This window comes from Mytilus edulis, chromosome 13 (genome assembly GCF_963676685.1).
Source record: "Mytilus edulis chromosome 13, xbMytEdul2.2, whole genome shotgun sequence".
NCBI lineage: Eukaryota > Metazoa > Mollusca > Bivalvia > Mytilida > Mytilidae > Mytilus > Mytilus edulis.
Genome location: NC_092356.1, coordinates 66019399 through 66043794, shown reverse-complemented (window position 1 = coordinate 66043794; position 24396 = coordinate 66019399). Strand labels below are relative to the sequence as shown.

Below are 24396 nucleotides of genomic sequence, written 5' to 3'. Positions count from 1 at the left end.
TACCAATATTGTGTATTTGGGAATTATATCCCACATGAGTTTCGACTAAAAAAACAATGTCGTAATTCTCTATATGTTTCAGAAAAAGGGGATCCTCTGCTTTATTCATGCCCTTTGAAAATAAGCCACCTATATTCCAATAACCAAATTTTACAGATGATTGGTTTGATTTTGGCATTTTGGTTGATACAATTAAATCTGGTATAAATAATAGAATAGATTTTCTATCTATAAAAAAAAAATAATAAAAAATTTGTCTCTAAATAAAAGGAAGAGACAACAAGGAAAATATTCAGAAATGTAAATATTTGAAATAAGTAGATTTATTTAGAGGATAGTTTTTACAATGGTTTTCTAAATACAAATAGTCTATGATATAATGACAGATAATTTCTTTTCTATGTATCCTCTTTTAACTGAATAACTATTAAACTGATTTGGGTTGAATAACCTGATATCCTGGGTTAATTCAAGATCAAAAGTATGATTCAAATGTGAAAACTAAAAATAAAAATGAATGAAATAAAATAAATAATGGCGAACTTTTATACCTAGCAGAGGTTACATATATATGACCATGTAATAGTGTGACTTCTTCACATAATGGCTGTTTCATTTGAAAAATCTATTCAAATGAGAATATGAATTTATCAGCCCAAAAAAAAAAGAAGAAATATATAAAGTTGTACATGTATATATAAATTATATGAAAATGACTTTAAACATGTTAAAGGAAGTCAACATAATGATATGGTAATATGTATAATATTAAAAAGCAAGTTATTCATGATGACCTCTGCCACGTCCACGTCCACGTCCTCTTGTGTTGCGCGATTTGGATCTACCTCTTGAATTTGGCATGGGAATGTTTAAGGCAGTGTGTATTCCACGCTTTAAGTTTGCCGATAGCTGAGACACGCCAGAGTCAGAGAGATGAAATTTATCTTCACTTAGTAGCTCTGCAATTGGGTTTCCATTTCGCAACATATTGCCATGATCAACAAGTAGAACATCTTTATTGTCATCATATATTTGTTTCAACAAGGCATTTATGATTTGTCCATTTGTGTTGAAAATTACACTGTCGAGTCGAGGAGTAGTAAGAGAGATGATGCAACCACTATTTTGCCATTTTTGAAGTGCAAGCTTGACAATATCTTGTATTTCTTCTACACATTGCTGTGGTGATTTTATTTTCAAATCATTCGTCAGGGAATGAAACACTACTAGATTTGGAATTATATCCGATATCTCCAAAATAGCTTGTTTAGTTTCTTCTAAATTGAAAGCAGTCTTCAAATCGAGAAATCATTTGGGAGCGGAGAGAGATATTTTCTTCTTGTAATTTCTCCAAGTGTTGAGTATGTCGTTTTAGAGTATCAGTTAGTTTGTCAATTTCTTCATTTTTGGTTTGTAGGCTTACCGATAGAAAGTCTATCTCAGAGTTTGAAGTAGTTAATACCTTTTTCATTTCTGCTCTAGTCTCCTCCAGTATTTGATTGTGACATTTCATTTGATCTTCATGTTGAGCTTTAATTAACATTTAATTCAAGCCTTTGAAAATCATCTTTTTGAGGTTGATCTTCTTGTACTAGTACTGATTTTAACCCAGTCTGGGAGTCAGGTAATACACAAGTGACCTTGTCAATTCATTAATGTGTGTATTGTTATTGTCATCATGACATTCGTGTGAAATACATGTATTAGTAGGACTGGTTTGTGATATGTTTGTAAGAACTTTATCAAGAATATCTTTCAGAATTGGAAAATGAATATCCACAAACTCATAATAATGACTGCCTTGTACTCTTATTGTTCCTGTTGTGACAAAAAATGTAATATTAAATTGAAGTTCCCCCTTTTTTAATACTTCAATCATCACAGAATTTCCACTGTTGTTTCGGTTTTCCCATGTTTTGGGTTCGTCATACCATTCAATATCATAATCAGGTTCCTTTCCAAGATTGTCATAATAGTAAATATCTAGTGTTTTTATCCATGGTTGGATTCTGTCAAGGTTTGTGTAGAATGTGATGATTTTAGCATGTTCATCATACAAGTTTGGGTCAATTTGCTCGAAAAGGCTTAATTTTGCTTTACCAGTCCTCTTGTTTTGCTTTGATGGGAGAGATGAAAGAGGATAGTCATTAATGGTTTTGTCCATCGATAGGTCAATTTTCAATTTGCCTAAATCTACCATGATGACCGGCTTGTAGTCAACACGTGTTTATATAGTTATATGTGCACACACGTAAATCAGCGTAAATAAATGTTTGTAAATATAATTGATCGATCGGAAGTTATCTTAGTGTTTCTTCCTCTCTGATATAAATATTTGGTGTATTTTAAATGATGGAAACTGTTAAAAAAACCCAGGATTCTCAGAATATTTTACCAGTGAATTTTTCCACCAACCGCCATTAATCAGGGGCGATAATCAATTATCTAATGACATGCCAAATACAGACTCTGTGCTTTTAGTTTAATTTTGCTGGTACTGGGTACAGACAAAAGATGCCTTAAAAAAAGTTTTTATATAATATAATCTTCAAAGAATGAATACAGGAACATCCTTTAATAAATTTCTGAAGTTTAAAGCCAGAACAAGAATGTGTCCATAGTACACAGATTCCCCACTTACGCTATATATCATTTTCCATGTTCTATGTTGATTGTACTTTAACTTCAACAAGAACTTCCTTGCCCAAAAAAAAGCGGGCTATCATGAAATTTGGGTCAAAGATCATATTATAGGGAATATGTGTACTAAGTTTCAAGTTGATTTGACTTCAACTTCATCAAAAACTACCTTGACCAAAAACTTTAATCTGAAGCGGGCACTATCCATGCTATCATTTTCTATGTTCAGTTGATTTGACTTCAACTTTATTAAGAACTGTCGTGACCAAAAACTTTAACCTGTTAGACACAACATATTGAAACACATAATGCCCTTGAGTGGGATATTTTTTTTTTTACCAAACATAGAAAATTTTTCTATAAAATCTTACTATATATTCTTCTTCAATATCTCATCAATGTTTAAACAACATCTTTTTAATTAATATCTTCATGTTAAGCTAATCGCTAATCAAAGTGTCATAATTTATTCCTATCTTATACTGATTAGAAAAAGTGTATTCCTAAACTGTTTGATCTATAAATATTCTAATTCACTCTTGAAATTGTTTATTTCATATGATATAATAAAAGTCTTACCTATTCCCATTAGTGGAATGGCTAAGTTCTTTATTCGGCTGTAGTTTGTTGCAATCAATATATTAAGTATTGTTTCCTTCAAATTGTTTTCAAACATTTGTGGATTTTTTTCTGCCTCATAGGTAAATCTTGGAGGCACAGCCTGGATGACATATTTCCAGACACATTTTCTTGGAGCATTCATTCTTTTGGCCCCATACTTTTTAATTGAAAGTTTGTTAAGTTCTACTGTATAATCATGTCCACAAATTTTTTCCACTTCCCTGGCAATGTGACCTTTACTTAAAAGGAGCTCTTCTTGTGGACAAACAATAGCATCAGCTTCACATTTTGTAATATCTCCTGTTTTGACTATGACTTTTATCTTTTGTCTCACAACAAAGACCCCTGTTTTACTACCGACTGATTGAGCAAATCGGGTAGATCTACTTCCACTTCCTTGCTGGAGTTTTCCATCATTTGATACTGAAGACATTGATCTTCTGAAATCTTGTTTTTCTCCAGGCAATGTTGAACTGCTACTTTGTGATGATTGCTGAAAGGTTTTGGTGAATTCTTGCTGAATCAAACTTATAAGGCCAAAATCTTTATCAATAAAATGGATTTCTCTTAAACATGTTCCATTTTTTCTATTTCCACTGAATTCAGCTACAGCATTTTTGTACTCTGCTACACATACTTCCTTCGGCACCCCAAATATACCTGTAAATTAAAATGGCAAAACAATTATACCATCTCATAAACATAATGAAAGCAGAACCAACTAGCTAGAGGCTCTCACCTAGGTCTATATGCATCTGCATCAATGCACACTCGTTTAAATAACACTATATATAGACTAGATTAGCTTTATGCCCCTATTTCATTGCAAGGGGTAAAATGATATAATCTCCATTCATTAGATTTTATTATTATAAGGCAAATTATTTTTGGAAAACCAGGTCTTGATAAGCACTATAATAATGTCTGCTGATGTAATTATATTAAATTTCTTAGAGTTTGACAAATTATTTTAATTGACAATGATGTCTACAAAAAATTCAACTACAGACAGAAGCTTACAGAATCTGTGGGAAATTACTGAAAATTTCACAAACTTTTACTTTTAATGTCTGAGTAATTTTATTCTCAGTATAGTCGGTATAAAGGAAAACCAAAGTATAATACATATTAGATAACAATTCGATATACATATATGCATTTGATCCACATTTTACTGGATTGTGTCAGGATTTATATAGTGATTATTCTGCAATATAAACAGTGGCGGATCCAGAAATTTTCATAAGTGGAGGCCCACTGGCTGCCAAAGAGGAGGCCTGATTTCGTCACGCTTCAGTGATCCCCTAAATAAGCAACCAAGTTTTTTTCTCATAAGGGGGGCCAGGGCCCCCTGCCCCCCCTAAATCCGCCTCTGAATAAGAGGTGGATAGTGTTTGAACTGAAAACTCGTATCCAAGGCTTATAAGATATCAAGTGGTTTTAGATTTTAAGTACTTTATTTGCGTGTTATACATGGAATAATTGCTTACCAAATGAACAGTGGAAAGTTTTTAGATTTTAAAGATAACAAGGATAGTGTTTGAATAGTAAACGCTAATGCAAGGGCAGGAGTGTTATGTCGAATTGTTAAGCCTATGTGATATGGAGATATAAATAGTGAACCGGCTATGAACGATTGGACTGCGTAATATATATAGAATAATCCGTATTGCATGCTGTATCACCACGAGAAACCAATATCAGTCCCGAGGGCCGAAGGTCCCGAGGGCTGATATTGGTCGAGTGGTGATACTGCATGCGATACGGATTTTGCCATGTATTATTCTGTTTATCATATATTCTAATATATCAGATTCATGGGATATAGTCTAAAATTATAAGCTAGAAAAGAACATTATGATTTTCTTGTATTTTTCCAGCTGACTTTATTTTTATTGACTTCCTTATTTGACTAATATCCACATCGTAATGTCCTCTTTAACCTATTACATTTTCAATATACGTTTAAAACCATACATGTATATGTATTAAAATGCATCCTCTAACAATACTGTCCTATTATTTCAACTAAAATTAATATTTTTCAAAGATGTAGAAATGTTTAAAGTTTTTTTGTTTATTTGACGAAGATATTATTCATAATCGTTTTAATGTTAATTTTAATTTTTTGACGAGGTGAACGAACAGCAAGAAAAATATTCCTTGAAAAGTTTGCTATCTATTCTAACCAAATAAAAATAAAATTTGCATTTGTGTTTAATCCATCAGGTAATGAAAATTCACGAAAATTATGACCAAACAAAAAATAAAACTTCAGATATTTCTACATCTTATTGTGTCTTTTATATATATATATATAAAAGTCACTCATAAAGTTACTGGGAAATAATTTTTGGAAAAATATCGATTTAAGTTGAAATGATATGACATTTGTTTTAGTGGGAACTCATTTTTTTCCTATGCAAGGATTGCAAATACAACTGGACGTCATAGGTCAAACGATGACGTCATTCGAATTATGACGTAACGCTAGGTATGCGATACAGGTTTAGCCATGCGATACGGGGTATGCGATACGGGTTTAGCCATGCGATACGGGGTATGCGATACAGGGTAGGTGATACAGACTGGAAAAAAGAACCTTTATTAGATATACAAAAAAGCTGTATTTTGTACTAAATATATGATAAATATAGTTAACTTCGTTTACATGGTGATGGATTAGTCCGTATGCTGTATATATGTTACTGTTATAAATTATAATAACTATATTAATGCTGATTTTATGAGTGCCCCGTGTGATAGGGTTAGGATGCAAATAAGGGTGCAAATAACATGAATAAGAAGTACGCTATAGAAGCAAAGCTCCTGCTACAGGAGGAAGATAAAGACTAGGTAACTATGATGATGATATCAATAGTGAAAAATCAGTTTTTATTCCAACCAATAGAATTATATTTTTGGGATATATTATAGATTCAGTACTATTTAGGCAGCAACCATTTGATTTTCTGGGGGGGGCTATGGTTTTTTTTTCTGGACAAATTTTTTTTTTCGCCTGCGGCGAAAAACAATCTATTTTTTTCGCGACAAGTCGAAAACAATTTTTTTCTTTCAATTTTAGCATTACATATAGTGGCAGCTGAGGGTGAAACAAACAAATTTTTTTTCTCAGAATCAAAAACAAATTATTTTTTTCTCCAAAAAACTGGAAACAAACTTTTTTTTTCCAAAAAAAACCATAGCCCCCCCCAGAAAATCAAATGGTTGCTGCCTTAAGGTATTTTTACCAGACGAGAAAGTACAGAAAATAATTGAACTTTCTAAGAAAATGCTTAAAGCTCACAAAGTATCAATTAGAAGTCTAGCACAATTAACAGGACTTTATTCATCTGCACATTATGCAGTACAATATGCTCACTTGTTTCATAGATATTTAGATTTAGACAAAACACGAGCTTTACATGCATCAAATAACAATTTCAATTCATTTTTGAACATATCAGTAGAAAGCAAATCTGAAATAGTTTGGTGGTTAGAAAATGTTAAAACAGTTAATGGGAGACCTATTAGAAATGATTCCCCAAGTTATTATTTACATACAGATGCCTTCCTCAATGGTTGGGGAGCTGTTGTTCATGGAAAGCAAACTCAAGGTCATTGGAGTTTGGAGGAGCAGTGTTTACACATTAATATTCTAGAATTAAAAGCTATCTATTTTAGCATAATATCACTTTGCTGTCACGTAGAAAGAACACATATTTGTGTAAAATCTGATAGTTCCACTGCTGTAAACTACATAAATAATCAAGGAGGATCAGTTTTACCATTATTAGAAATAACAAAACAAATATGGCATTGGTGTATAAAAAACAAAGTTTTACTATCTGCTGTTCATATTCCAGGGAAAGAAAATGTTATATCAGATAATTTATCAAGAAATTTTTATGACACTTTAGAGTGGAAACTCAATGAATCGGTTTTTAATGAAGTAACCAAACATTTTTTCATCCCAGATACAGATTTGTTTGCCTCAAGGCTAAATAAACAATTGAATAATTTTGTAAGCTGGTTTCCAGATCCTGATGCTTATGCAACTGATGCTTTTTCATTTTCATGGCATAAATTATATCCTTATATATTTCCTCCTTTCAGTCAAATCAGCAGAGAACTTCAAAAGATAGAAGACGATCAGGTAAGCAGGGCAATTTTAATCGTCCCTGTATGGACAACTCAGTTATGGTATCCAAAGTTATTGAAAGCATTAATAGATTTTCCTGTAAAATTGCCTCAGTTGTCAAACTTGCTAACTCTAGCACACAACAATCAAAGTCATGCAATGAACACAAAAAAATGTTTCTTAAATCTTAGAGAAAGTCAACCAATGTTCAGTATGAATACTCTTGGAGAAGCTGGGTTTTGTGGTGTAATTCAAGACAAACTAGTCCCACTTCTCCATCTGTAAAGTTACTCTTAGATTATCTGTCCATGTTGTTTCAAAAAGGACGATCTTATAGCTGTATAAATAGACACAAATCAGCAATATGTCAGACACTGACTTTATTGGGTAACTTATCTTTTGAAAATAACAGTTATATTCAAAGATTTTTGAAAGGTGTGTTTCATCTTAGACCACCAAGACCAAGATATTTGTTTACTTGGGATGTTGGCAAAGTATTGAGCTATTTAGAATCTCTGTACCCGTTACAGAATTTGGATTTAAAAATGTCAACTCTAAAATGTGTTGCTTTAATTGCTCTAGCATCTGCTCAAAGATCACAAACACTTGCAAGTCTTAATTTAAACTCTGTTCTCAGTACAGGCACATCATTTATTTTTTGTGTCACAACTTTATTAAAAGACGACATGACCTAAAAACATAGGACAAGATGTTATTATTCCTGTCTTTCAGAAAAAAGAAATTTGCCCTGTTGAAACTTTAAAACATTATATTCACCGAACTAAAGACTTGAGAAAAAGTAGTAAATTGTTTATTTCATTCAGAACTTTAAAAGCTGTAACAAGCTGTTCAATTGCCAGATGGTTAAAATTGGTACTGTCTAATGCAGGCATAAATGTGTTGAAATTTAAAGCTCATTCATACAGATCTGCATTCGTCTTCTGCAGCTAAAAGAGCAGGTATATCATTAAACGATATCCTGAAAACAGCAAATTGGGCATCAGCTCAGACCTTCAAAAAGTTTTACTGTAAGGAAATTGAGGTAGACAATACAAATTCAAATTATGTTCATTCAGTGTTTAATCATACTTTTACAGCCTGATCATGTTGATGCTGACAATGACTTAGAGATACAGTTCCAGGGTTTTTCTGCATCAGGAGATGTACTGTCTAAGGAACTAACAGATTGGAGATGGAGGAACCATTATTCCAGATGTTGATTCTTAATAGTGAATAGTGACTGGACATTTGCAATGATATCATGTTGCGTGTATGGACATACTAAAGATTTATAAACTAGTGATGGACATAATTATTGTTTTCCAATTATATTGTGTGATGCATATTAATAGACAACAAGATTAAAAGAATTAATCATATATTTTTAATTTTTCTGCGTTATTACAAGAATTTTTAGGTGAAAGATTTGCTTTATACTGCGTCTAGTTAAGACTTAATTTTGGTATTTGATGAAATTTAAAAGTATGTGGAATAAAGACTTGAGAGCAAAGACTTGTCCGTCTTAAACAAAAAATTGTCAGAATGATCCGACTTTCAAATTAGTTTGTGTTGGATATCTATGTTTGGTGAATTTCTTTGTTTATATCTCTGTTCAAGTTTTTTACTGGTAACAGGGGTGTGGAAATATTTGTTGTGAGCACTTGTCCCCGGGCAAGTGAAACCTAAAATTTTACTTGTCCGGAAAAAAATTTACTTGCCCTGATGATCCCAATAAAAGTTGAAGTATTTCTTTTTAGCTAATATATGATTCTTACTTAGCACTGTTGTGCATCACAAACAAATGAAGTCTATTTGTTTATATGTGTAAAAAATTAGGAAAGTAGGAAATGGGTTATTCAACTTAACATCAATGGGACAGAAACCTAACAGCAAACCAACCAATGAAATGACATGTAAAGGACAATTTTGCAGCAGTTTTTAAATAAAAATTGTAGCCAGTAGGTACATATACTTAATTTGAGGACAGTGATTGAAGAAATGTAAACTAAATAATAGATAAACTATTGATTTTGTGGTGTTTCTCTCAACTGACACACTTGTTTTTTTTCTTGATTATTTATTATTGTCTTTATGGGCAATTAAAGCGTCCCTTTTATTTACCACTTTGACAACAAATAATGTTGACTTTTCATCTATAAATAAGACTTCATCAATAATTAAGACAAAAACTTAATTTATTTTCTGAATTTCCATAGATAGCCAGCCAGGGGCAATCTGATATCCACGATGTCTGAAATTCTCGCTTCCGTTTTTTTTTAAATACTCTGTGTCCTCCATTTGCATTTAAGGTTTTCTACTCGACTCATGACTCTTTTTGTCTTGCTTGCCCACCTTTTTATTAGTATTTTAAATACCAATATCAATCTGAATCTCGATACAAAATTTAAAGAAATGACACTTCCAGTAAATGATGGATAAGACCTATTCGACGATCTCGGGTCAATGGACAAAGCCAATGCAATGTTATGCGACTCGGGTTCGCATACTTATTTTTATTTATTTTGGTAATCGATCTATTTCCGGTATCATGTAATATTTATCGTCATGAACATTGATGTATTAACTTGCTGAACATTGGTTTCTTTTACATAAATTAAACATCTTTATATGTTTTGAAATTAATTCAATGTTTTTGTTGGATTTGAACTTTGTCTTGTATATTTTTTTACTTGTCCACGGGCAACCAAGACAAGAATAATTACTTGTCCGGTTGTTCAAATGTACGAGTCGGCGAGTCGGGCATAGCATTTCCAAAACCCTGGGTAATGTTCATGAGATCAGTTGGTTATCAATTTCCATTTATATCTTATTCTATTTTGTAAGTTGCATTTATTAGAGCTACAAAGAGTTCACTTATTAACCTGAGCAAGCCCAGGATTATGATATATAATGTTACCTTATCCAAGCATCATATATATGATGTGAAGGATAAGGTGCATTATATGAAGAAGCCAAAGGGCTTCGAGGGATAATATGTACCCTCCCAAATTATATAATCAGTAATACGCCCGTCCCAAAAATAAATATTAAGACCAATAAATGCCCGTGGCGGCTTGGTTTTTTAAAAAGAGGCTGGTCACTACTTTGCACGGGCTTATATAGTAGTGGTCAGACAAAAAATCACTCAGCTGTGAAAAAAGGCGTGCGGCCTTACCATAAAGTAAAGATTCACTTATTAACCCTCGAAGCCCTTTGGCTTCTTCATATAATGCACCTTATCCTTCACATCATAAATGATGCTTGGATAAGGTAACAAGTATTGGCCTCAAACTAAACCTATGTGTTTACTTTCAAGTCATACTAGGGTATTTCTTTATAAATATAGTTTTCTGTCTACTTCAAAATTTAGGTAATTTATTCAAATGAAAAACACATGTTTCATTTGACATCTGAAGTCATTCTGCAGTCAGGAATTCACTGTTTTAAGTTGTTGTCTTCATCCTCTAACCTTCAACAGCATTGATCCTTCTTCTTGTACATTTATTGTTTTAATATGGTGTATATATTTATGTCAGAATTCAAATGAAGCAGACTTATTTTCTTGATTAATTTGCATTATTGGATTCTCTAAAGTTAAATAAATGTTTCCTGTGTAACCCCCCCCCTCCCCCCCTTTTTCACTCAGTCACGGACCTGCAATATCATAGGTGTGTTTTAGTATTATATATTGTATTCATACCTGCACTTATAGATGGCAAAGCTATAGACTTCAGTTTGAAGATTTCAGCCTCTTCAAAACAACACACTATTGATTTTCTTAAATCCTTAGCACACTGATTTTTCTCATCATATTTGTAAGAAGCCCATCTAGGTCCAACAGTATGAATAACTTTTTTGTAGTGCAGGTTGCCAGCAGAAGTTGAACAACATGAACCAACCGGTATAGTTCCATGAAGTCTAACATAATCATCAGATTCCTGATCAAACTGGTATCCAGCTGCCGTAGAGATAACTGCAGCTACTCCACCACCATGAGATAAACTCTCATTGGCTGCATTGACAATGCATTCCACATCCAATTTCAAAATATTTCCAACATAAACTTTTACTATAATCCCTTCAGAAGTTGTATATGTTTGCGCCATGGAGATTGAAGCCCCACCCAAAGAACCATAACTTCTTGACAAACTTTCTGAAGGAATGTTTGTTGTGTTTCTAGATGTGTCTTTTCTAGATGTATCCAAGTCATTATTTGACTGAGAAGTGTAGCTGTCAACAGGATCAGCAAACTTTCTGTTTCTTCTTCCTTTGGTTTCTTGTTTGCTTCCACTGACAATTTCAACCTGATGTTTTGCCTGCTGTAAGATCTGGTAGTTTGATCCAAATAGCTGTATAACTTTTCCATCTATTTTCCAAAAAATTGAACTAAATTCTTCTTTAATGAATTTCTCAATATCAGTTTTCTTTTTATCATCTTCAAATTTGATGTCAACTTGGGATAACTGGTTTATTTTGTCAACTTCATCTCTAATCAAATCCTCATACTTCCGGCATTCACTTTTTGAGCTAACCTTTATAAACAGTTGTTTATCTCTATAAATAGCACTTTTCAAAGTGTCTCTGCAAAAAAACATCAGTTTGTCAAATTGTTCACGTTCCATATCTACTCTAACTTCATGTTGTGTAGCATTAGAACCTATACTTGGAGGTCTTTTGGGTGGTTCTTTTGTTTTCTGCTTATTAGATTTTTCAATACAAGAGTCTGTTACTTTGTATGTGATCTGTAAAAATTTGTTGACATGTTCAAGCAAATCCAATGATTTAAACTTGAATGTCAGTACCCCACTGGTAACAGGTAATGGTTCAACATCTAAAAACTTGTGTTGCACTTTCTTTACTATATCTTGAAGCTTATATTTTTCTAGTAGTTTACTACTGACATCACCAAGAATTTCATCGATGATGCCATCAGAAACCTAAATGAAAACATATTCATTCACTTAAAAGAATTCAAAGCAATTAATATATATTTATCTATTCAGAAAATATTACACATTTAAATTGTATATTGACTTTTGAATTAAATTCTTTTAATTTCTTAAAATTAATGGTACCATTTTTTTTATAAAACCAGATGTGCATTTTGAAAACTAATATCTTTTCAATGATATTTCTTGCAATGATATATTGAAATCCAAAACCTAATAATAGATTGAAAATTTGTAAAACCAATGAACTGCATGCTAACAGATAGATGTGTGAATATAGATTCTACCATTGCATACCGATAGAGTGCATGTGATACGATATTTATCAACTCGAGACAGTTAAGTTTTTGAAATTTAAAACGCGAGGCTAGTTAAACGTTTTAAATATTCAAAATTATCAGCTGCGAGTCACAATATGAATGCTTATATAACCAAATATGATCTTTTTTTTCATCTTTTGTTGTTTCCCTATAACTGATTTAATCACTTTAGTTAATCATTGACTAATTAGATCACTGACCTCATCACTTTCTGACCTTAATGAATTGTTGACACAACTGCTGATGTGCTGGAAACAGTATACCTAAGTCTTGCTTTTTGAAGATGCAAAATCAAAGCAATAGGGACCAGTTTAATCAATATTTAGATATTAATAGCATAAGATCATGCTTTTCTCATACTTGATACCAGAACTTTTGGAAGTGGACAGATTTTTTTTTTTTATATTAGATGTAATTGGCTTTGAACTAGCATTCAGCAAATGCAAGTACTCCCATACCAGTTGTAATCATGGAAATTGCTTTGTGTTTCATGCCAAATTGACCAGTCCAGACATTTTGTACTGATTGAATATAGTGTGTTCATATGTTGTGCTGTTATACCACTCGCCCAGGTTGGAAGGAAAACAAAGGGTATATTGAAATGCACACTTGATATTAATTCTATTTCTATTCAAATAATCATACCTGTCTGTTAACAACTTTTTCCTTTTTCACTTCGTCTTTTTCATTACCTTTCTGCTGTGGGTCACTGGAATAATCTGAGAAGAGAATGTTAAGTTCTATTTTGATCAACAGAAAATATTCTTTGCATTACAAATACTTCTCATATCACAATAGAATCAAGGTGGTAATTACACTTCCATGGAATATTAAAAATATCTTGAGATGAAAATTTAAAAGAATAAGGAGAAGGAGAGCAAATCTGAGTAGTTGTATAGACATAAAAACAATTTATAATGGGATGGCTACTCATTTGTATGTGACATTTTATTCAGAAACCGTCTTAATGCCTTATTTATTAGAATATGGCAAAATTAAATATTTTTCAATTTTGTTACCGATGCTTTAGCTAAACATATACTTCACTCTTTAAAAGTGAGTTAATGATTTTTTATGCAAACCTCCTTTGAAGAATATTCCTCGAATATCATCTTTTCCAATAACACTGTACTCATATTTATCAAGGTGGTACAGAAATACATCTTCTCCATCTGCTACTTCTGTACTTGGAAGTTTGTCTTTTAATGCATCATCTAACTGCTTACAAACCATTTCTGATAGACAAATTTTTTTAATGTGTCCTTTGTCAGTCTTATGTGTTCTCATCCATTGCTGGTGTTTCCTTTTTCCAACATCTTGTTTAATAGTCATGCCCATTAATTGTCCTCCCTATATTCAAAGTAACACTTTTATATTTTTATGAAACTAAAAAAAATAACAGGATATTTTTTTTGGAAAGATTGAATATTACACTGGTACATGTACCTATATCTTATTACCATAACTTCCTTATCTTTCTGATTGTATTTCCTCAACAGATCACATGATATATATACTTATGAACTTAAGCTGACTATGTGGTATGGATTTTAATTATCATTGAAGGCTGTGATGTGACTGATAGTGGTTTAAATTTCTATGTCAGGCTTAAATTAAAATATTGTTATTTGCCCTTTACCGACCGACCCTATCAATTCGTTCCGACTGAAAATCTTTTATTTGTATTCACCAGCTATATTTTATTTTATTTTTTCGTTCCTACCGAAAATCTTATATTTGTATTTCCTGCTCAAAACTTTTTTACTGGAATCCTAGGATTTATCTTCCCCGTATAAGGTTAAGTCCGTTTGGTATCACGTGAGCGTTTGACATGAACACTTGCATTTAGAGATTCAATTTGTTTGAAATCGATGTTGAAAGTTTTGAAATCATGATATGACAAACGTTGCCCTTTGTCCTTATACTTGAAGATCAGGGTTCATTCAAAAAAGTTCGTCCAATACAAAATTATCAACGTGTGTACAAAATATTTTGTAAACGGACGTTGTATACTATTTAGGGATGGCCTTTGGTGATCTGTAGATCAGGATGATTATGTTAACGATGCCTACGACCATATGACATATTATTCATATCTGACATGAACCAAAGGCCTGTAAAAAGGAGAATAATTGGCAGTAAAATCGCCAAGTTTTTCCATATAGACCATTTATAAATGCGCTGTAAAATACGTGACAATTGAGTTTCAAGTCTTGAAGCATTTTAATTGGAAACACGGGCACACACGAAAATTTAAACACTCTAGGGTTGTAAATAAAATAAGACAAATGCTTAGTTTTAGCTCTTCCAACTGGTTGCATGACGATGATGGTGGGAAATGGACTGCTGGGCAGTGGCTTTATATTCTAGTCAAATATTCTTTTTATTTCACAGATATCATCTCTGGTAATTTAAGTTCAAATTTTAATAAAATTGTTAGAATGTCGGAATAAAACATGCTATAGATTGCACATTGTACACTGAGCTGTTTCACAAACCATGCTAGGGAGATATATAATATTAATAAACCTTTAGGTCGAGGTAAGCGTACAAGGTACGTAGTACAGAATATTAGTCTAAGTTAAAACTCTTAAAAGTTCCAGGCATAATAACATTAAAAATATGCCACACAATCCTATATTTTGATATTTGAAAACAAAATAGTAGTGCATATGAATTAACTTCACATTCTATATGATATTTTTCTGTCAAAACATTTTGGGACTATTATACCAATAGTCCCAGAAACTTAATAGTAAAAGCATACTTAAACAAAAGCAATACAGACAAAAATGATATCATGCAGATTTTGTATCTATAAAATAAAATACTATACCTAACTGCCTACCCATGACAAAAAATGTACCGAGCCAAGTTATTTTTTGGGAAAGAAAAATAAAATATTTTACCTACCTACATATTCCTGTTTCAAAAATTAGGGTCGGAAAAGTTCAAACAAACAATATTTTAATTTAGGCCTCATTTGGTCTCTTCTGGAGAGTTGTCTAATTGGCAATCATAGTATAAGTTTTAGTGATTAAATTAGATTTAAAATCAAATTACTGTGACAATTATAAACTAGTCTTTTACTTTTATGAATTGTTATTTGGATGGAGAGTTGTCTCATTGGCACTCACTGCACATCTTCCTAGTACTGGAGAAACAATAATTTTCGTGGGGTTAAAATTTCGTGGATTTGTCTCTCTGTAAGATTTCATGGGGATTTAATTTCGTGGTTTCCTTAAACTGTAAGTGGTTTTATATGAAGGTTAAATTTTCGTGGATATATTCTTTCCACGAAATAAACGAAATTAAAACCTCAACGAAAATTTCTGATTTTACAGTATATCTATTCTAATGTTTCTGATTGGTAAACTTGAAGAAAAAATGAAAAAAATCATTTACCAAACTTCATTTTAAAAATTAACAGCTCATTATTAATTGAACAGGTTATAAGTATGAAGCAAGTGCAGTGATTGACCCTCTGTGTTGTAACAATGGAACATTTTTGGTGAGAGCCAAGGCTCTGTGTTGAAGGCCATACTTTAACCTATAATGGTTTACTTTTACAAATTGTGACTTAGTTGGAGAGTTGTCTCATTGCCACATCTTCTTATTTCTCTCTATATACATAAATGTAGGACTTGGAGGTGTGATTCGGACGCTGAAGTGGGATGGTCACGTTTAAGTGGATAGTCTAGGTTGAAGTGTAATGGTCTATTTGACGCATGATTGCTAGTTTAAAATCTACAGACCTTCAATTATCATGAGAAAGTATACTTTCTAATATAATATATAAATTTACATTCATTCATTGCTGCCCTTAATTACTATTGCATACTAAATCAAAAATTGTCATATTTGATTTTCTACATGTGGACATAATTCTGCAATAGCATTTTATCTTTTCGTTGTTTTTCTCATGAGTTACTTGTTCAACGTAATATTGTAATGTAGAAAGTCTGTCTGCCGACCGTATGTATTTAGAGAATGTCACTCTTCATCTGAGACTGCTATTGCAGTTATTATAGTAGTCTCAGTTCCATTGTACATAAAACAGAACCCTTCAAAAATAATGTTTGAAAAAAATCTTTGCAAAAGGTTAACATTCCCCTATTTACCAGTCAGGGGCGTTACTTAAACAAGTTTTTTTTTTAAGTTACTTATATAAGTAATTTTTGTTTCTAAAAATAATAAAATTACTTAATAGAGTTATTTTAATTTTTAATAGAAACATAGACTAAATGTAGTTTTCATGAATTTTTACATCACTTTATACTCCTCTCAAATCGAATTAATTCTTTGTTTTATGATATAGAAATAAAGGGTTAATTTAAAAATAATGACACAAATATGACTTGAATAAGTTATTTTATACATTTTTGAAAAACATAGTAATTACACTTATTTTAGGAACATATGTGAATGATTTTGATTACAAATTATAAATAACTTTAAGTCTTAATTAATTCTCAAGTATCTATCTATTTATATCAGTCTACCTTCAAGATTTTGGAGGAAAAAGATAATTTAATAGTCCCAAGAGACCAATCTTTGACCAAGAAGCGTTGGTATGAAAGATAAGTGCGTCAGAAAGTTAATTAGTGTTTCAGAAGAATTAGATTTTATATTTCATGGGAAAAATAACCAGATGACTGTGAAAATTTGTTAAAGTTAGTAAAATCTGTATTATTGGACACCTATAAAAAATATTGTTCAGAAAAGTTACTTATATAAGTTATATTTAAAATAGCCTCGTTTTCAACATTACTTGTATAGGTAATTTTAATTGTTACTTGTTTAGGTAATGCCACTGACTGTTTACTAATTCCCAGTTTCTTGCAGTCTCAAAAGTTTATAAGCCCTGTATCAACTTAAAAACTGCTCTAAGATACACATTGACTTCTACATCGACATGAAAAGCCTTGAAAATGTAGTTTGTGAAGACCATCACACTTCAGTGTTACCACCATCGCACTTCAGTGTAGCTAACAACAAGATAGCATCACAATGCCACCATTGCACTTCAGCGTCAAAGCACAACTCCTCAGTGTGACCTTAGGGGTTCAGAGTCCTACATATATATATATATATATGTATTCTGCTTTAACAGATTTAAAGAGGATCCATTATGATTCTTATGAGTTTTGATAACTTTTGGTCACACAGCTAAGAGAATTTATAGTTGTTCAATTGCAATCATACCACATCTTCTTATTTCAATATCTAGCTTATTCAACTATTTGTGCTCTTTCAAAGAGCACAAGACCATAGAATGAAAACTTCAAACCATGGGTGGTTTTTGTAAAATAAGATTGAAACTGTTTAAGAACTCACCTGTCTAACTACTTTTTCTATTACACCTTCTAGTTTTACTTTAAGATTTTTCATACTGCTTTCATTCTCTGCTAAAGCAGAAATAATTAATCTTGGTGATTCAATGATTTCAGAGTAACTAACACATTTCCACTGAAGTTTGTTTGAATCTGAAATTGATAAAAAAAAAAGTATACAGTAAAAATGTACAGTCATGTTGAAAAAATTTACATTGGTAAGTCTACATTCACAAGGAAACATATGAAAGGAAAGGGAAACTCACTTCTACATGACATTAAATATTTAATTGATGTTAAAATGTTTATAGAGACTATATAACAAATTAGCGGCAGCAAGAGGGATAAAAGTGTGCTTATCAATGTTAACCATTATACGACCGCAGAAGTCTAACCTTGAACAGTAGGGGCAAGTATGGACACAACATTCAAACTTGATTTGTGTTTTGTAGTTATAAGCATTGTGTATATGTTTCTTACCATTTGCTTGAGGTAAACTAAATTTAGTGAACGGAAACCAATTTTGGGACGTACAGATGTAAAATAACAGATAGCTATACAAGGATAAAACTTAATGCTCCCTACAGGACAAGGAAGGGGGTACCTTTAGATTTTAACACTTAAACAACACAAACTCTATATTTGTATAACCTGTGCATTTGCTATATTAGATAATCATGTTTTATGAGGGTTAAGATTATTAAACTTGGTTTTCCTGTTTTAATTGTTTTACACTAGTCATTTTGATGCCCTTTATAGCTTGCTGTTCAGTGTGAGCCAGTGCTCTGTGTTTAAGGCTGTACTTAAACCTATAGTTATTAACTTTTTATACATTGTGACTTGAATGGACAGTTGTCTCATTGGCACTCATACCACATCTTCTAATTTATATTAATGGTAAACTTATTTGATATTACTGAAATGGTATATATATATTTTGTTTGGTAAAATTGTACACCTATTTCTCTAATTTTGTGGAATCTGAGTAACTTATTCATACATAATTATTTGGGGATTATTGGTTAATGGGATTTATCCGATCTGGATTTTAAATTATCAATTAGGCTCAGATTTTTAAAAATCGATAATTGAACTAGCTCTATTGGATAAACTCAATAATCCAGTACTGGTATCAACTTAAGAGATAATTAAATTGTAACCTACATGATGAGCACTCATCTGAAAATGTAAATCAGGAGTGATTGCATAGATCCAACATGGCTGAATCAAAAACATGGCACAGCCACCAAATGAATGATATATAATGGTAGTTATATTTTTTGTGGTTTTAAAAAATATTTAGAGAGAATTTTGTCTCTGGATGTTTCTGATAGAACTAATTTTCCAGTGTGTGGATTAACAATAACAAAATTTAATTTAATTGGCATTGCAGTGTTTCAAGCACTTTATAAAAGATAAATCAATAAAATGTTAAATGTAACACTTAAAGTAATTATAAAAACATAACATCAACACTTACTGAATACATATTCGCCAACTCTTGAAACCTTTGAGAAAAATGTCTTACTCTCTTCTTCCTGCTTAATTATAGTTTTGTGTAACATCTTTTCAAATTTTTCTCTTTCAGGAACAACAATTTTAACAGCTTGCAAATATCTATTCTTCTGCAATCCATTAACAAGATCCCTTATAAGTGTAGCTTGGTCTTTTAACTTCAATGTATCTGAAATACAATATGTTCATATTCATGTTAGCCTTGTCTGTTGGTACATTAAGAGGCAATAACATAATAAAAGTTGGTAGTTGATGATTAAAATGGTGTATAAAGTTTTAGCAAGTCATAGAAAGACATAATTATTTTCATGACATGACTTCAACTTAGAATAATAGAATTTTGCACCATTTCCAAAATCTTGGGTGATTGCATACATCCAACATGGCTGAATCAAAAACATGACAAGGGCACCAAATGGGTCTCCAATGCACCATGAAATTACCTCACCTAGAGGCAGGTTTGAGATGGACACTAAACAATAATGTATATTAGTTCACTTGAATGGATGACACTGTAAACTCCCAAATATACAAATGAACTAAAATCTAAACTAGACAAAGTGATTTCCCTGCACTTCACTCTGAAGTAACTATATTATAACAAAGTCAATGAAGAGCATTCTTTGAGATATTATTGTGTCTGGGAGCACAATTGATGCCCTGCAGATGCAATGTGTTATTTTAAACTAACTAAAATATTTAACTACTTATAACCCCAAAATGACAAAGTTCAACTATCTCCTATAAAAGCAAATATTAAAATCAAAACCCTGACCATGTTCACACCTTCAATATACAATGATATATGTACAAACAGACAGCAAAGTAAAACTTTCCAAGGACTCAACTGTAGAAGGAGTTAAGCTGAAACTATAAACTCATATTGGGATTGATGGACAGACATAAGGACTGATGGACTGACAGGGGTAAAACAATATGCCACCCAACTGCATAATAAACCAGGTGCTTCGCAGGGGGCAGCTTTATACGACCACAGTGGTCGAACCCTGAACGGTTGGGGCAAATTTGGTCACAATATTCAAGCTTGATACTGTCTGGATTTGGATTGTGAAAAATTGTTCACATAATACAGGTTTTTGTCACAATAAAAATGTGGTTAAAGATCTAACAAATCTATTGCACAATACTGTGTAATTGAAGATTTCTTTTTTCTTATTTAAACTTTTGAAAACAAGCAGTGTAATTGAGGTAATCATATATAACAGTATTCCTTAAATTTTAATTGCATTACCTCCCTTACACTGCTTTTTAATTGTCTAAATTGTTCTTAAACCAGAAAACCCCTTGTTTTCCCCTAATTGCTTAATGATTTGAGCCATAACCCCCCATAACCATCGCTCTGTAGTATGGAAACTTGTGGTATAATTTCAGGGAAATTTAAACACTTAAACACAAGTTATTGACTGAAAACTACAAAAATGCTTATTTATGCCCCTTTTTTGACCCCTCACTTATTGAAACCCCCCTCCCACCTTGGATCAAGAACCCCACAACTCAATTCCAGCCTTTCCTTTGTAGTACGAAACCTTTTAGCATAATTTCAGAGAGATCCATTCACTTAAACCCAAATTATTGCCTGTAATCTAGAAAAATGCTTCTTTTTGGCCCCTTATTCCTAAATGTTACGGGATATTAACTCCAAACTAATTCAAAGCCTTCCCTTCCCTTCCTTATATGGAACCTTGTGGTACAATGTCAGAGAGATCCATACAGTTTTACATAAGTTATTTTCCCGAAACTACAAAAATGCTTGTTTTTGGCCCTTAATTCCTAGACTGTTTGCCCCATAACCCTTAAAATATATCTCAACCTTCTAATTTATGGTATGAACATTGTGGAAAAATATCAGAGCAATTGAAATACTCAAACACAACTTATTGTCCTAAAACTAGATAAATACTTGTTTTGGGCCCCTTTGGGCCCCTAAGTTCTAAACCGTTAGGACCATAACCCTCAAAAAAATCAATCCCAACTTTCCTTTTGTGGTTACAAACATTGTGTTAAAATTTTATTGATTTCTATTCACTCATACTTAAGTTATTATCTGGAAACCATTCGTCTTCTGATGACGCTAACGATGACGACAACGACAACGACATGATACCAATATACGATCAAATTTTTTTTAACTTTTGAGGTCGTATTAAAATTTCACACATGACAAACAAAAGGCTACTGGTTCCTCACTTGGGGTAGGCGCAAATATACAGCAGAGTTAAACATATTTTGTGAGATCTCTATATAACATTCACTTCACTTTGTTGTTTTTGTCACCAAAACAAGTAGATAAAATTAGAGCAGTATATGACTCAATATACCAACTCAATGCATTTTGTGAATTTTTTTTTCTCTAAAGACCATTTGATTTGAATTAATATTTAGCATGCTAGGTAACATTGGAAAATAATACCTTTTCCTAGCATTAAGCAAAAAGCTAAAGTGGCAATTCTTTCATCTGCCGCAAACAGCAATGCCTTTGAAACTGCTTCTTTGTATGTCTTTGGTTGCTCATCAGAATAAACAGTCACTGTCCAGAAATTGTTATCAGCACATTTCTCTGTTAAGATTCCTGCAGTTACCAACTTTGACTCTCGGTTATCTGAAACAAAACAAAAACAAACGTTACTCAAAGCATTGCCCAACACAGTATTATGTATACAAAAGGACAAAGAGCAAAATAGTAGTAACATATACATACATTTACTGTTGGTTTGATCCATGTGATCCCTTTTGAACGATCTACTCTTATAAAGGAGTAGGCCCTGTTAGACCCCTTTTTGGCACCACAATATAGCATTTGAAATATTTGTTGAAAATGTAATCTTTTAGCTTTTCATAAATATGGGCTTTATTTCATTTATACACTGCACATGCAGCAGGTAATAGCATCATCAAATCAAAAGCTCTTATCTCTGAAAAATATGTCATGCAGATGGTCATTTTATGAAAAAAATATGAGTACTCATATGTAGTATTCAACTTAATTTTGGGAACTGTTATATGTCTTAAAATAAGATGTGGTATGATATAGCTGATGAGACTACTTTCATTATGTGTTTTTGTTTGATGTGTTTGTTTGTATCTATCTTATTAGTTAGGCCTTTTCAGCTGAATTTTATAGTTTGTTCTGATGTTGCGCTGTTACACCACTGCCCTAGGTTAGGGGAGGGTTGAGGGCTGTCAGAGGGCTGCCAAACATGTTTAAACCCGCCAAATTCTTTAAGTGCCTGTCCAAAGTCAGGAGCCTGTACATGTATTTCAGTGGTTGTTGTTGGTTAATATTTGTCATATTTGGTTTATGTTAAATTATTTTGTTATAAATAAGGCAGTTAGTTTCTTCTCAATTGATTGTTAGATATTTTTCATATCAGGGCTATATAGCCAACTATACAGTATGTGGTTTTTTTCATTATTGAAGGCTGTACAGTGCCTATAATTGATTAAATACACTTCATTTGAATTTTGATGGACAGTTGTCTCATTTGCAATCATTCCACATCTCCTTAATTCATATAAATTATTTTAAGTACCTGCAAAGACTCCTACATTGGTACATTGTATCTGTTTCAGTTCTGTTTGGTTTAAATCCTTATTTTAGTGTGTTTAATGCCAAACTGATGTGTCAAGGTTTTCTTAACAATTTTTTTTATTTCAAGGTCTTTTTAAGCTTGTTATATTCGGTATGGGGTCTGCTCATTGTTGAAGGCTGTACTGTGAATTGTCTAGCTACATAAATTGGTCTCTGAATGGTAGATATACATCAACAATCATACCACATCTCCTTCGTTTTATATGATACACTATATATGTTTTTACATGTCAATAAAGGAGCTCATTTCTAATCAGTATTCAAGAAATAATAAAATAATTTACTTTTAATATAATTGGTCAATTTTTTCTTCATGATTTTTTCTGTTCACATATGTTAAATATAGTTTAACATTAACTACTTACCTTTTTGTATCTGCAGTGCCTGACCATAGTTTAAAAAATCTACAACAGCTTCACAGTGGTGACATCTGTTATCTGATAAAGGAATAACTTGAACCCGTACACTTCTACAGCGAGCTTCTAATATATACTTCGGAGGTGGTTCAGGATCTGTATTGAAAGTTTACAATAATTTACATATATACTGTTTTAATTTTCCATTTGAAGATAAGAAAGTTTTTGAGTGAACCTGAAAAAAACTTGTAGTTTACAATTTCTAGTTATAAGTTAAGATAAATCTGTTTTCTGAGCTTCTGTATATCAGGAAATTTTCATAAGGGTTTATAAAACCTTCTTCATAATAATTTTTGTTTTAGCATTAGTCTTTGAAATGAGACTTAAAACAAGAGGCTAAAAAAAACTGTATCAGTCTAAACTATCATTTGTTCAATAGATTTGGTTATTTAAGCATTTTTGTAGATTTTGTATTGTTTATTATTGTTACTGTAACAGTTTTTACAAATCTAGCATAATTTTTCAAGATAACCATGAGAATAGGCAAAGACATTGTCATTTAAGGGAAATAATTCCTCAAAGAACTACTTTCTTTTGGTGAAATAGACATTTTTCTGCCGTGTAAGATTTTCTGTATTTGTTATGTTTTTAAAAACATAAGATAATTAATGCATTTCATCATTATTTTCTATTCTTAGTCAATGGGCTATGTCTGTTGATTAACCAAAAGAAATCAAAGCGCTGTAAGCGCTGTAGGCAGTTAACCAAAAACCAGGCAAACGTAATTATGTGCAGTGGCGGATCCACTGCCTGCCTAACAGGGGACCTGCTCCAGTCATGCTTCAGTGATTCCCTATATAATCAACCAAATTTTTTCTCAAAAATGGAAGGGGGGGGGGGGGAGTGGGCCC

At 32.1% G+C, this 24396-nt stretch overlaps 1 protein-coding gene across 1 annotated transcript in view; it reads right to left on the bottom strand.

The window, feature by feature from the left end:
- Positions 1-24396, bottom strand: part of LOC139500618 (uncharacterized) — a 71165-nt gene that overhangs the window by 12626 nt on the left and 34143 nt on the right. Inside the window, exons 10-17 of the mRNA XM_071289368.1 lie at positions 23495-23641; positions 21951-22139; positions 19485-19688; positions 18009-18157; positions 13754-14021; positions 13317-13390; positions 11103-12339; positions 3220-3921 (exon numbers count right to left, since the gene is read on the bottom strand). Of these exons, the coding sequence (XP_071145469.1) occupies positions 3220-3921; positions 11103-12339; positions 13317-13390; positions 13754-14021; positions 18009-18157; positions 19485-19688; positions 21951-22139; positions 23495-23641 (2970 nt within the window). The remainder of the gene's footprint in view (positions 1-3219; positions 3922-11102; positions 12340-13316; positions 13391-13753; positions 14022-18008; positions 18158-19484; positions 19689-21950; positions 22140-23494; positions 23642-24396) is intronic.